Source organism: Schistocerca cancellata, chromosome 11 (assembly GCF_023864275.1).
Source record: "Schistocerca cancellata isolate TAMUIC-IGC-003103 chromosome 11, iqSchCanc2.1, whole genome shotgun sequence".
NCBI lineage: Eukaryota > Metazoa > Arthropoda > Insecta > Orthoptera > Acrididae > Schistocerca > Schistocerca cancellata.
The window spans coordinates 58,231,398-58,244,047 of NC_064636.1; the positions used below are offsets into that span (position 1 = coordinate 58,231,398).

Here is a 12,650-nt window from a genome sequence, read left to right on the forward strand (position 1 = left end):
AGACAGAGTTAGAGGAGGTGCATCAACCCTGGATCAAGTCTGCCCAATAGATTAATGATGAGGGCTGGTGGTCTGGACATTGTTTTTAAGTGGTACCCCACATTCAACTATGTGAATAGTGGTCCGATACCTACGTCCTACTTCAGTTACAAGATTGGGAAACATTCTCAAAATTTCATGTGAATAATACCAGATGCCAACTAGGAGGGGGTGGGGAGTGACATGAAGGGCATCTGATTACTCTCTTGTCACTGTCACTGCAAAATCTAGAACAACACAGTAACCATGTGTTAGGATAAGGCCAGGTAACAGCAGAAGTACATGTGAAATTTTTTGGGAAACATTTAGGAGGGGGGAAGGGGGAGGGGGGAGAACTGCACTATAGATTTGTGTGCATAATGCTCCAAGTTCTTTCTGGAAGACCAGCAAATAAAGGTAATGGGAATAAGATTAATGTGATATCCCCACAAAGGAGTGGAAGAAACTGACATCTCAATAGATCCTACGAAAGATATTTTATTTATCTTCAGTTTTAATCTTTGGTTAAAGGATGTGGTTGTTTACAGTATGCATTTGCAAAGAATACTGAGGAAATTGGATGAAAGAATATTCCAGAGATTTTGAGGAATCATTTCTTGTTGCTTCTAGCAATCTACATATTTTTTTTTTTTTTTGGGGGGGGGGGGGGAGTGATCAATGTTATCTTATCCGCACCTGGTAGCCGAGTGGTCAGCATGACAGAATGTCAATCCTAAGGGCCCGGGTTCGATTCTCAGCTGGGTCAGAGATTTTCTCCGCTCACGGACTGGGTGTTGTGTTGCCCAAATCATCATATTTTTCATCCCCATCGACATGTAAGTTGCTGAAGTAGCATCAAATCGAAAGACTTCCACCCAGCGAACAGTCTACCTGGTGGGAGGCCCTAGTCACACGACATTTACATTTTTTATAACAAAATAAATAACAAATTAACCTCAATAACCCTCCGTAATCACTCATCGTAATGCTAGACCTAGACAGTTTGCCATTCAATCAGATTTCCATATAGAAGATGAAGACATTATTCACAAAACTTGTGAATGTCGAATTTCATTGACATCCTTGAATTCCAGAACATAATGAGAAATCCTCCTTTTCATGGGGGATTTTCTCTATGCCAACCAGCATGGATCCCACAACATAAATCTTGCAAAACTCAACTTGCAAATTTCTAATATGACATTCTGAAAGCCATGGATGAAGTGGTAGAAGTTACATATTGGAGCCCCCTTGCAGTTTCAATATGGCACTGATGTACAACATTAGTTAATGTTACCGGTCAATTTGTTTCCATAACTTTTATTTGGCTTTCACATTCACTGGCATTGCCTACTCACAGCCAAAATGTCACTTTTATCCTAACCTGGATCTCAGGCTGCATTACAGATCAGTCTGTCACCACAACTAGAAGTGTGTTGGATTGTTGTTGTTGTTGTTCATAAATTGTTTACCATCTGGCAGACAATATTAATAGTAACAACAGACATTTTGTAGATGATGTACTCCTCTACAATGAAGCAGGCTACTGTTAAAAAAAAAAACTGCATAAATACTCAGACAGTTCTTGATAAAATTTCAAACTGATGAACTGACTGACAACTGACTTTGAAGGTCCAGAAATGCCAAATTTCACACATCACAGAAAACTAACATGTAGTATTCCATTAAACTAAAAATTCAGTTTTGTAACTATCCAGTTAGTAGCCATGTTTTCCCAAAGAACCTGCCAAGATGCTACACATCATGGTAATCAAAAGAAAATGCAGAAAAACTAAACTGAATTACACTACACAACTGAAATCCCTCAACTCCGACAAATACCTGGCTGCAATAATTTGTAGAAACACTGAATGGAATTATTACATAGTCTAAATCATACATAAATCACATGGTAGACTTTGGTTGTTAGATAGGACACTGCAAAACAAAGGATATTGCTTATAAAACTCAAGTATCTCATCATACAATAGGCCTACTGCTGTATAGATATTGAATCATCAATGGCTACTCACAAAGTTGCAAGAAACAGTATTAAATGGGGAAATTAGGGATATACTACAATGCTCCATGTACTAATCAAGGGGCTGACGGTGAAGACAAGATTGGACTAATTACAGAATATACAGAGGAGGAGGATAAGAAAGAGAAAGAGATTAATGTTCTTGTAATTGGTAAGCATGTTACTGTATGGAAGAAGCCAGAGATGTGATGAGTCAGGTGTTTACACGACCCAATTAAAACATAATTTCTTCGCTAAAATCGCTACTATCCTGGGGGCGAAATCGTGTTGTATTACTGATTACAATTACTGGGTTTTTAGGTGACCGTGCGGAAAGAAGGCTGTCATTACTCCTAGCACGAATAGTAATCTCAATACGGAATGCTGCCTGACTGAGCACCTCCTTTTTTCCTACTGTACAACACCGGCAGTAACACTACCAAATGTTAGGAGTTAGCTATGGGTTACAGTAATTTTGGAGCATCCAGCAGTTGTACGAAATCCGTTGCTACTTACCTGATATGCATAATCCGAAAAGACTGCAAACACGATGATGTTGACGAAGACATAGTAAGCAATTAGCCATAACCATACATTCCCGGCTTCCGTCACTTGCGTTGAAATAATCGTGGTGGCACCAAGCACGGACAACAAGAAAACGTACAAACCGATTTTTCCATGGTATGGTAACATTTTCGTGCTTTCTACCTGGTTACCAACAGTTCAAACATTTCGCAATGAGTGTGCTCATTCAAGACCACACCCACGTTATACAAAAGGCAACACTTCACATGCACCATCACACTTCTAGCAACAACTGCGTAACGAACGCGCTATTTCGAGACAGAGGCACGAGTATCAACTTCGCTAATCGTCACTTAAAAAACATTGCTCTATATCACATACGGTTTTGGCCATTGCGAGGCGTATCATAACCCCTTATTGACGTCGAATATCGGTGTCGGCGTAATGCGAGTCCTACACACTGTTCTGATTTCTACGCCTTTTATAAACAAAATAAAATGACAAGCAAGTTGCCCTGTTGTGGAAGACGTGCAAAACAACTTGTGATTGGGTCGACTGCTGTTATCATTATAGTTACTTCTTTCAGTGATCAAGAAACATCATCTTTAGCTTTCTGATTTGTTTCGGCAGAACTTGCTCACGTTCACTCTGTAATCTTTCGGAACTCAGTTTTCTTAATAAATCGTTCTAAAATAAAATTCAGTCGTACCGCTTCGTATAATATGCTTTGGCTTTTGCAAAATGGTGTATCTGTGTGCAAAGACGTTCATGAAATAATCACTCACGTGTGTTACTTTGTTTACACGTGTATAGGTTAGGTTGTTTGGGGTTTTGTGTTTGGCCTCAAGTTTAAAAATAATTTGATTCGAAAGGTGCCAACAACGACGAAGAAATGAGTAAGAAGTCTAAGTAAGTATATCAGTTTTAGAGACTTGGAACGTTAATATACATACTGTTATGACAACAATTTAAATATTGGTATTTGTAGTATTCATAAAAATTTCATAGGTTGTGTTAGATTGTCAGTTCAATGTAGTAACAGCTAATTGGATGCAGATGCTACAACACCAACAAACTCAAGCCCTTACCTCTCATCTCACAGTCGACTTATACCTTCAAAGTGGAACTGGCTTGAATGATTTGATGCTGCCTGCATCTGTAATTTTTATTTATTTGTCTATTATTTCACATTATTCTGTAGTAGTCTCTGTACATGTCATATGTGAATGGCATGCACTGTCATTGTGCTCTTGAATGTAAATGTTAGTGTCATTGTAAAACTAGTATCACTGTGTGGTCATTCCACGTCAAGGGGACCAAGGGTCCCCACTCAGCCATCTCCAAATCTAAAGAAATTTGACGTGGAAGTTCTATATGGTCTTTGGTCGCTACATACAAAATTTCAGTTCAGTATATTCAGTGGTTGAATTCTTAAGGGATTTTAAAGAGAGGCTATTCACCTCTGCATCATGTATGAAGGTACAAGTGAGTCAACTTTTCTAGGCTTTTTTAAAAGTTCTAGCAAACATTTGGTTATTTGTTTTAATACACACACACAACTTTTAATGCTGAACCACACCATGGCAAAAATTAGGGATTTAGCCGTACCTAAATATAGATACAAGCCTTTAAAGTGGCTAAAGAATTCGTTGTGTTATTCTGAGAGCCATGGTTTGACCGGCCACTGCTATTTTTCATATGAACCAATCACACCAAAACTCCAAAACTTCAGAGGGTTATTCATATCTATGATGTCTATATATTGACCAGATTTGACATTGGATGCCCAGATGAAAAGATATGCATCTGCAAAGTTGGCCAAAATTTTCTAATAACAAATTTTAGGGTGTTTTTGGGGGGCAATATGTCAGCTAGGTCTTCTTCAAGTCTCTTTTTCTTGCTACAGATCGAAAAACTATGCTTTAAGCTTTCAAAGAAATATTGTTTAATTTCTGGATCTTTCAATTTGATGAGTAAGAATATGTTTCAAAAGTTATTATTTTAGCCCTTCGAGAAGATTGAAAAGTCAAATATTTTGTTCATTAAATCCCATAATTAATTATTTTTATTCAAGTGTATAAGTCCGTTTCAAATATTAATTTAACAAACGACATAAAAACAAGTATAGCACAAAACACAAAAATTTGTGAGAACAGAAATACTAAAGAGTCATTTCCAATTTTGATTAAGCACTTCTATAGTTTTATCAATGATAGATTGTGGATAACTGTATTGTCTTCCTGCGATATGTAGATGAGGCTTCTAAAGTCATGAAGATATGTTGCTCAGGAATCCAGCAGGTATCTTTAGCAGCCGTCATCCAGTGGCAGGAACGAGCATGACCATGTAGGTACATAAAGCTGGTGAGGGTGCCTTGTTGTTCATGTGAAACTTCGCAAGTTTCCAACCCACCAAAAATTGCCATGTGCATACAAGTAATATACTGTCCTGGTTGTAAACTTTGAATTGAGACTGCTGTAATTTCTTCATCTGCTTCGAAGGCATTAACTGTGAATGTTGTAGTATCATTGGAACTCTGTTTACCCTTAGCTGATTACAATTAATTGATTTTTTCTTGTTCCAGATACTCATGTCCCATGTTAAACCTCGTTTCTTGATCTGGGTGGATTTTTTTCAATTTATTCTTTTGGTACATAGAAAAGCATTACGTCTGGAAACTATCATCACAGAATTTGAATAAATCATACAGAGCCAATATTTGGTTATCAAAGGCTCTCTGCAGACTAGTACAAGCTGCAAGTCCTTTTTCTGTTCCCCCAATGCTGTCACAAGGCAATTTACTGTGGCTTGTTAAAAAAAAAAAAAAAAAATCCATTTGGCAGTGATGCCAAAATCCTTTTCATGCAGGCATAAATTGGTCAAATTTTTGAAATTATTATATTGAGCAGCTGAATCATCACTAAAGCAATAAATGTTGATAATGTTTTCATTCTTTGTCTTTAAATATGCTATCAACTTTTTCTGAAAGACACGGACAGCAATGTTATTATGACAGAACAGTCGCTGACCGTACGGGTGCTAATACCCTCACACTCTTTGCCATCAAAATAGACATCAGATGGATGAAATGTGACCTGACTATTCTCCCAATGGAATCCTTGCACAGCATCCTGAACAACAAATGAATAATTCTCAGCAAAATCTATCAATATGATTAATTCAGTTTCAGCAAGATTTCTTTTTAGCTGGTTTGGTGTTCTGACACAAAGTGATGGGTTCTTAAACTGGTAATTGTCAAAATCAATGCCTCCATGAAATCTTCATCAGTTCTCTGGCGAGTCTCCAATGTGTGTCTGCCAGCATTGACCCATTGCTTGTATTCCTTTGTTTCGACTAGAGAACACACTCCATGAATCAAAACACCAACAACATATTTCTGAGCGAAAATAAAAAAATTCAAAATTTTTTATTTTCCCTCAGAAATATTTTGTTGGTGTTTTGATTCATGGAGTGTGTTCTCTAAATGGATGTTACTGGGTTTTAAAAATTTCACCGGACTGTGTGGAATAGTTCCAAAGTTATTAAGACCTGAAGTTGCATCGGAAGATAGATTGCCAGATGCGGGTTTCAATTTCTGGGTCATGCCACCTTCTTTTACAAGTCATAATTCTGGAACTAATTGACAGGGGAAACTAATACTTTGAACACGAGTGTTCCACACATGGTAGAATTAGTGTACTGAATTTCAGTCAAATCTGAGACCATGAGCTGCCTTGTGTGGTCCTACATTTCTCTGGAACCTTGGCTTCCACCAGTTTTTCCATTCTTCTGTAAAGAATTCGTGTTAGCGTTTTGCAACCGTGACATATCAAATGGATAGTTTGGTTGCATTCACACCTATCAGTACCTGCTGTCTTTGGAATTAGAATTATTACATCCTTCTTCAGGTCTGAGGGTATTTTGCCTGTCTCATTAATCTTGCTCACCAGATGTCCTGTCATAGCTGGCATTTCCAAGGCTGTCACTTGTTCTGACAGAGTTTCATCTACTCCCAGAGCCGTGTTTCAGTACTCTGTCAAATTCTTCTCGCAGTAGCGTATTTCCCATCTCATTTTCATCTGTGTCCTCTTCCATTTCTGTAGTACTGCCTTTAAGTTCATCTCAGTTGTATAGACCCTGTATATATTCTGTCAGCTTTCCCTTCTTTGCTTGGTACTGGTTTTCCATCTGAGCTCTTGATAATCATATGGCTTCTTCTCTTTTCTCCAAAGGTCTCTTTATTTTTCGCATAGGTGGGATATATCTTACCTTTTGTGATATATGGTTCTAAATCCTTACATTTGTCCTCTAGCCATTCCTATTTAACCATTTTGGACTTCCTGTGAATCTCATTTTTTAGATATTTGTATTCCTTTTTGCCTACTTTATTTACTGCATTTTTATATTCGGTCCTTTGATCAATTACATTAATTATCTCCTGTATTATCCAAAGATTTCTGTTAGATCTTGTCCTTTTACCTATTTGATTGCCAGCTATCTTCACTGTTTCATCTTCCAGAGCTACCCAGTCATGTTCTACTGTATTCCTTTCCTCTGTTCTAGTCAGTTGTTGCCTAATACTCCATCTAAAACTCTCAACAACCTGTGGTTCTTTTGACCTTCCCAGGTCCCATCTCCACAATTTCCTACCTTTTTGCAATTTCTTTACTTTTAATCTTCAGTTCATAACAAATAAATTGTGGTCAGAGTTCACATCTGCTACAGGAAATGTCTTACAATTTAAAATCTGGTTTTGAAATCTCTGTCTTATCATTATACAGAGTGGAGAAAATTGTGTCACGAAATTTTAACACTGGATAATTAATGCCAGTAGGAACCAAACTTACTAAAAAAATTTATGTAGGTCAACAGCACTCCTTTTTTAAACTACGGAAACTTGGCGCCACAAGTTCCGATTGGCCGTGGGATTGCCCTGTTGCTGTTTGTCGGTTGACGTGCAGTGCTATGGCTATCGGTACCACCGAGCGTGCAGGCTGCCGTGGATACATCACAATCGGTGGCAGACAAAGCATCCGTCGTCCTGTGTTGTCCAGAGCGTCCGGCAACAGGGCAATCTCCTGGCCAATCGGAGCGTGTGGCGCCAAGTTTCTGTAATTTAAAAATGGTGTGTTGTTGACCTACACAAAATTGGTAAATTTGGTTCCTACTGGCATCAGCTATTCAGGGTTAGAATTTCGTGACACAATTTTTCTGCACCCTGTATAATCAACCTGAAACCTTCTGGTGGCTCTAGACCTCTTCCACATGTACATACAATCTTCTGTCATTATTCTTAAACAAAGTGTTAACTGTGATTAAATTACGCTCTGTACAGAATTCTACCAGGCGACTTCCTCTATCATTCCTCTCCCCTATTGCATATTCACCTGCAATGTTTCCTTCTCTTCCTTTTCCTAATATTGAATTCCACTCCCCCATCACAATTAAATTTTCATTTTCTGTAACTATGTGAATAATTTCTTTTATCTTGTTACACATTTCTTCAATCTCTTTGTCATCTGCGGAGTTAGTTGGCCAGTAAACTTATAGTACAGTGGTGAGTGTCGGCTTTGTGTCTATTTTGGCTGCACCAATGCTTTCACTATGCTGTTCATAGTAGCTTACTCGCATTCATATTTTCTTATTTATTATTAAACCTACTCCTGCAGTACCACTATTTGATTTCGTATTTATAACCCTGTATTCACCTCACCAGAAGTCTTGTTCCTCCTGCCACCAAACTTCACTAATTCCCAGTATATCTAATTTTAATCTATCATTTCGCTTTTTAAATTTTCTAACTTACCTATCCAATTAAGGGATCGGACATTCCACTCTCCGTTCTGTAGACTGCCAGTTTTGTTTCCCCTGACAATGTCATCCTGCCGTGTAGCCCCATACGGATGTCCGACGACGTCCCGTACATGCTCGATTGGATGCGGTTCTGGTGATGGAGCAGGTTAAGGCAACATACGAGGGCAGAGCAGATATAAACGGGATTTTATTTTTTATTTAAATTCATTTATTGAGAAACTCAAGGTGATTATAATTTATTTTTCCACATAGTCTCCTGCTTTGGAAATGCATTTTTCCTCGGCATAAAATGAACTTGGGTCGTCTTCCACGCTCTCGTCATCTTCAAATCGTCACCCTCCTAGAGCTTCTTTAAACGGTCCGAAAAAATGGAATTCGCAGGATGATAAGTCCGGGCTGTAAAGAGGATGATCGAGTGTAGTCCAGTGCATTTCGTGCAGCTTGGAGACAGTGCTGCAGTATGGGGTCGCGCATTGTCGTGGAGGAGGATGACCTGTCGAATGGATTGGTCTCGTCTTTTGCGGCGGTATGCAACTCTCGCCTCGTACAACAGTTTGCAGTAGTAAGCGTGCAAAAAATGAATCAGCAAAATGGCTCGCTGATCGTAAAAAAATGGTTGAAAGAACCTTGCCAGGTGACAGTTCAGTCTTGGCCTTCACTGGTGCTGCCTCCCCTTTCCTCCCCGACTCCTTTCTCGTTTGTTTGGAATCTGGAGTGTAGTGGTGGACCCATGTTTTGTCGCAGGTGACGATCGGACTAAAAAATGTGTCACCTTCTTCCACAAACCTAGCTGTAAGCCTCTGACAGACCTCCAAATGTCTCAAGTTCAGATTTTTGGTCAGAAGTTTAGGGACCACCTGGAACACACTTTACAGAACTGTTGGTCATTTGTGGTGATTGCTTGACAACTCCCACAACTGATTCCAACTTTTTGTCCAATTTCCGATGCTCTCACTCGTGAATCGTCATCAATAATATATTTAACAGCACGAATGTTTTTGTCTGTAATGCTGGTCCGAGGATGGCGATCGTGTTGCTGATTTTCCACACGTTCTTGTCCTTCCTTGAACATTTTATGCCAGGCAAACACACGTGTCCGTGATAATGTTTTATCACCGAACTGTGCAGTCGGTCTCTGGAAAATTTGTACCACTGTAATTCCTTCGTGAGCAAGAAATTTGATAAATATGCGTCGCACAATGGAGGGGTGTACCTGTTGCTCAGACATCGTGAGCATTACTGACAAAATGGCAGGAAATATCCAACAGCACACCCTGCTCACGTCTAACGGTACCGCCTAAGCGTAGCAGAAGTGTGGGGCCAGTCCTACCAACTGTTGATGTTCAGGAACAAAAATTCCATTTATATTCGATCCCATATCAACACACTGTAGAGCATGTTGAGTTACAACAATGGTATGTGGGCAAGCGTTATCCTATTGGAAAACACCTCTAGGAATGCTGTTCGTGAACGGCACCACAACAGTCCACTCTTTGCGACCGTATTTTCTTGTGAACAACACTGCCAGCAGTTGTGTACAGTGGCTACAATCCTGCCAAGTCTTTCTGCAGTATTGCAGAAGGAATGTCCGCTTCTCGTAGCACTATTACATGGCCTTGTTCAAACCCAGTGAGGTGTTGATAGTGGTGTCTTTTTTGCTTTAAAGGCATTCTTGACTAACATCAACTCACCACATACAGTTTCAAAGGTAACTTATGCTCACAACTGTTACAGTTGGTATTTGAAGCAAACCTGATTTGTATCCTCTTTCAGTTGTAGAAACACATGTTTTGAGTTTCATTTATGTCGCACAACTCCTTCTCGGTGCTGTGAGTTTTTTTCCATCGGTGTATTTGAAAAGGAAAAAAGCCAGATATCAGCTGCAGAAATGACCTACTGAATGTACAGCTTTTAAGCCAGTTGCTCGTCATTCGCTCTGCCGCACAACAGCTGTGTATCCAGAATGAGATTTTCACTCTGCAGCGGAGTGTGCGCTGATATGAAACTTCCTGGCAGATTAAAACTGTGTGCCCGACCGAGACTCGAACTCGGGACCTTTGCCTTTCGCGGGCAAGCGCTCTACCATCTGAGCTACCGAAGCACGACTCACGCCCGGTCCTCACAGCTTTACTTCTGCCAGTATCTCGTCTCCTACCTTCCAAACTTTACAGAAGCTCTCCTGCGAGCCTTGCAGAACTAGTACTCCTGAAAGAAAGGAGAGCTTCTGTAAAGTTTGGAAGGTAGGAGACGAGATACTGGCAGAAGTAAAGCTGTGTATCACCTGAATGCAAAGTACTGTGCATAGTGCCAACACAGCCCTCTTCTTCCTGGGATGTTGAAGGCGTAGGAAGAGGAGGACACATTTGCCCAACACATTTGTAAATCTTGTCAAGAACACACGTTACTCTGTGTGAATCCTGCTGGATTTCTGGAATGGGGTCACTGTGGCGAGGCTTGTAGGTGGAAGTATCTGACAGCAGGTGGAGTCCTTGTGGCAGGTAATCCTTGCAGTTTACCTTACAGCTACGAACCTTGCCACACTGACCCTATTCCAGAAATCCAGGAGGATCTCCAGTCAGTATTCAAATCCTTAGGCCCATCGCAGAACCTTTCCCCAGAATCCATCTCTTTACTCAACCCTACCACTACCCGCACGCCTACCTTCTGCGTGCTTCCTAAAGTCTATAAACCTAATTACCTAAGATGCCCCATTGTTTTACAGTGCCCCCACTGAGAGAATCTCTGCTCTTGTAGGCCAACACATTCAACCTATTACCCAGAACCTACCCTCCTATATAAAAGATACCAACCATACCTCCACCGACTCTCGACAGTTCCTGTCCCTTTACCACACAGTGCCCTGCTGGTCCCTATTGGTGCCACCTCCCTTTACACTGACATTCCTAATGCCCGTGGCCTTATGCTACTGAATACTACGTTTCCCAATGCCCATTAGATTCCAAACCAACAACCTCCTTCCTAGTCACCATGGCCAACTATATCCTCACCCACAATTATTTCTCCTTTGAAGGCATTACCTATAAAAAACTCTGGGATACGGCTATCGGCACCTGCATGGCACCATCCTATGCCAACCTATTCGTGGGCCATCTAGAGGAATCCTTGCTAAAAACCTAGAATCCTAAACCCCTCACCTGGTTCAGATTCATCGGTGACACCTTTACGATCTGGATTGAGGTTGAGGACACCAGAGCCTCTACAACTTCTCTCCCATTTGCTTCACCTGGTCCTACTCAACCCAAGAAGCCACCTTCCTAGATATTGACCTCTACCTCAAAGATTGCTACATCAGTACCTCCGTCCATATCAAACCTACTAACTACCAGCAATACCTCCACGTCAACAGCTGCCACGCATTCCATACAAAGAAGTCCGTTCCGTACAGCCTAGCCACCTGTGGTCATCGCATCTGCAATGACGAGCGTTCCCTCTCAAAATATACCGAGGGTCTCACCGGAGCCTTCACAGACCGTTATTTTCCTCCCAACCTTGTACAAAAACAAATCTCATGTGCCTTATCTTTCCAGTCACCCACCACCTCCCAAAGTCCCAGCATCCGGCCACAGAGGAGCATTCCGCTCATAACTCAGTACCACCCAGGACTGGAGCAACTGAATTGCATTCTCCGCCAGGGTTTTGAGTACCTCTTGTTGTGCCCTGAAATGAGAAATGTCCTGCCCACTATCCTTCCCACCCCTCCTACTGTATTCTGCCGTCCACCGAATCTACACAATATACTCGTCCATCCTTACATAAAACCTGCTTCCAACCCCTTACCTCAAGGCTCATACCCCTGTAATAGACATAGATGCAAGACGTGTCCCGTACATCCTCCCACCACCACCTGCTCCAGTCCAGTCACTAACATCACCTATCCCATCAAAGGCTGGGCTACCTGTGAGACCAGTCATGTGATTTACCAACTAAGTTGCAACCACTGTGGTGCATTCTATGTAGGCATGACAACCAACAAATTGTCTGTCCACATCAATGGCCACCGACAAACTGTAGCCGAGAAACGAGTGGTCCACCTTTTGCTGAACATGCTGCCAAACATGATCCCCTCATTTCAATGACTGCTTCACAGTCTGTGCCATGTGGATCCTTTGTACCAACACCAGCTTTTCGGCACTTCGTGGGTGGGAACTTGCCCTGCAATAATCCTACATTCCCATAATCCTCCTGGCCTCAACCTTCGTTTGTCACTGTCTTCACGCATCGAGCCCCTTCCCTGTTCCCATTTCAGCACTAC

General features: G+C 41.0%; 2 protein-coding genes across 2 annotated transcripts in view; one reads left to right on the forward strand and one right to left on the reverse strand.

The window, feature by feature from the left end:
• The window catches only part of LOC126108626 (protein-S-isoprenylcysteine O-methyltransferase), a 44,527-nt gene extending 41,305 nt beyond the window's left edge, over window positions 1–3,222 (reverse strand). The window contains 1 exon segment of the mRNA XM_049913938.1: window positions 2,555–3,222. Coding sequence (XP_049769895.1) covers window positions 2,555–2,731 — 177 coding nt within the window. The 5' untranslated portion in view covers window positions 2,732–3,222.
• Window positions 3,223–3,309: 87 nt separating this feature from the next.
• The window catches only part of LOC126108624 (something about silencing protein 10), a 155,766-nt gene continuing 146,425 nt past the window's right edge, over window positions 3,310–12,650 (forward strand). The window contains exon 1 of the mRNA XM_049913937.1: window positions 3,310–3,472. Coding sequence (XP_049769894.1) covers window positions 3,456–3,472 — 17 coding nt within the window. The 5' untranslated portion in view covers window positions 3,310–3,455. The remainder of the gene's footprint in view (window positions 3,473–12,650) is intronic.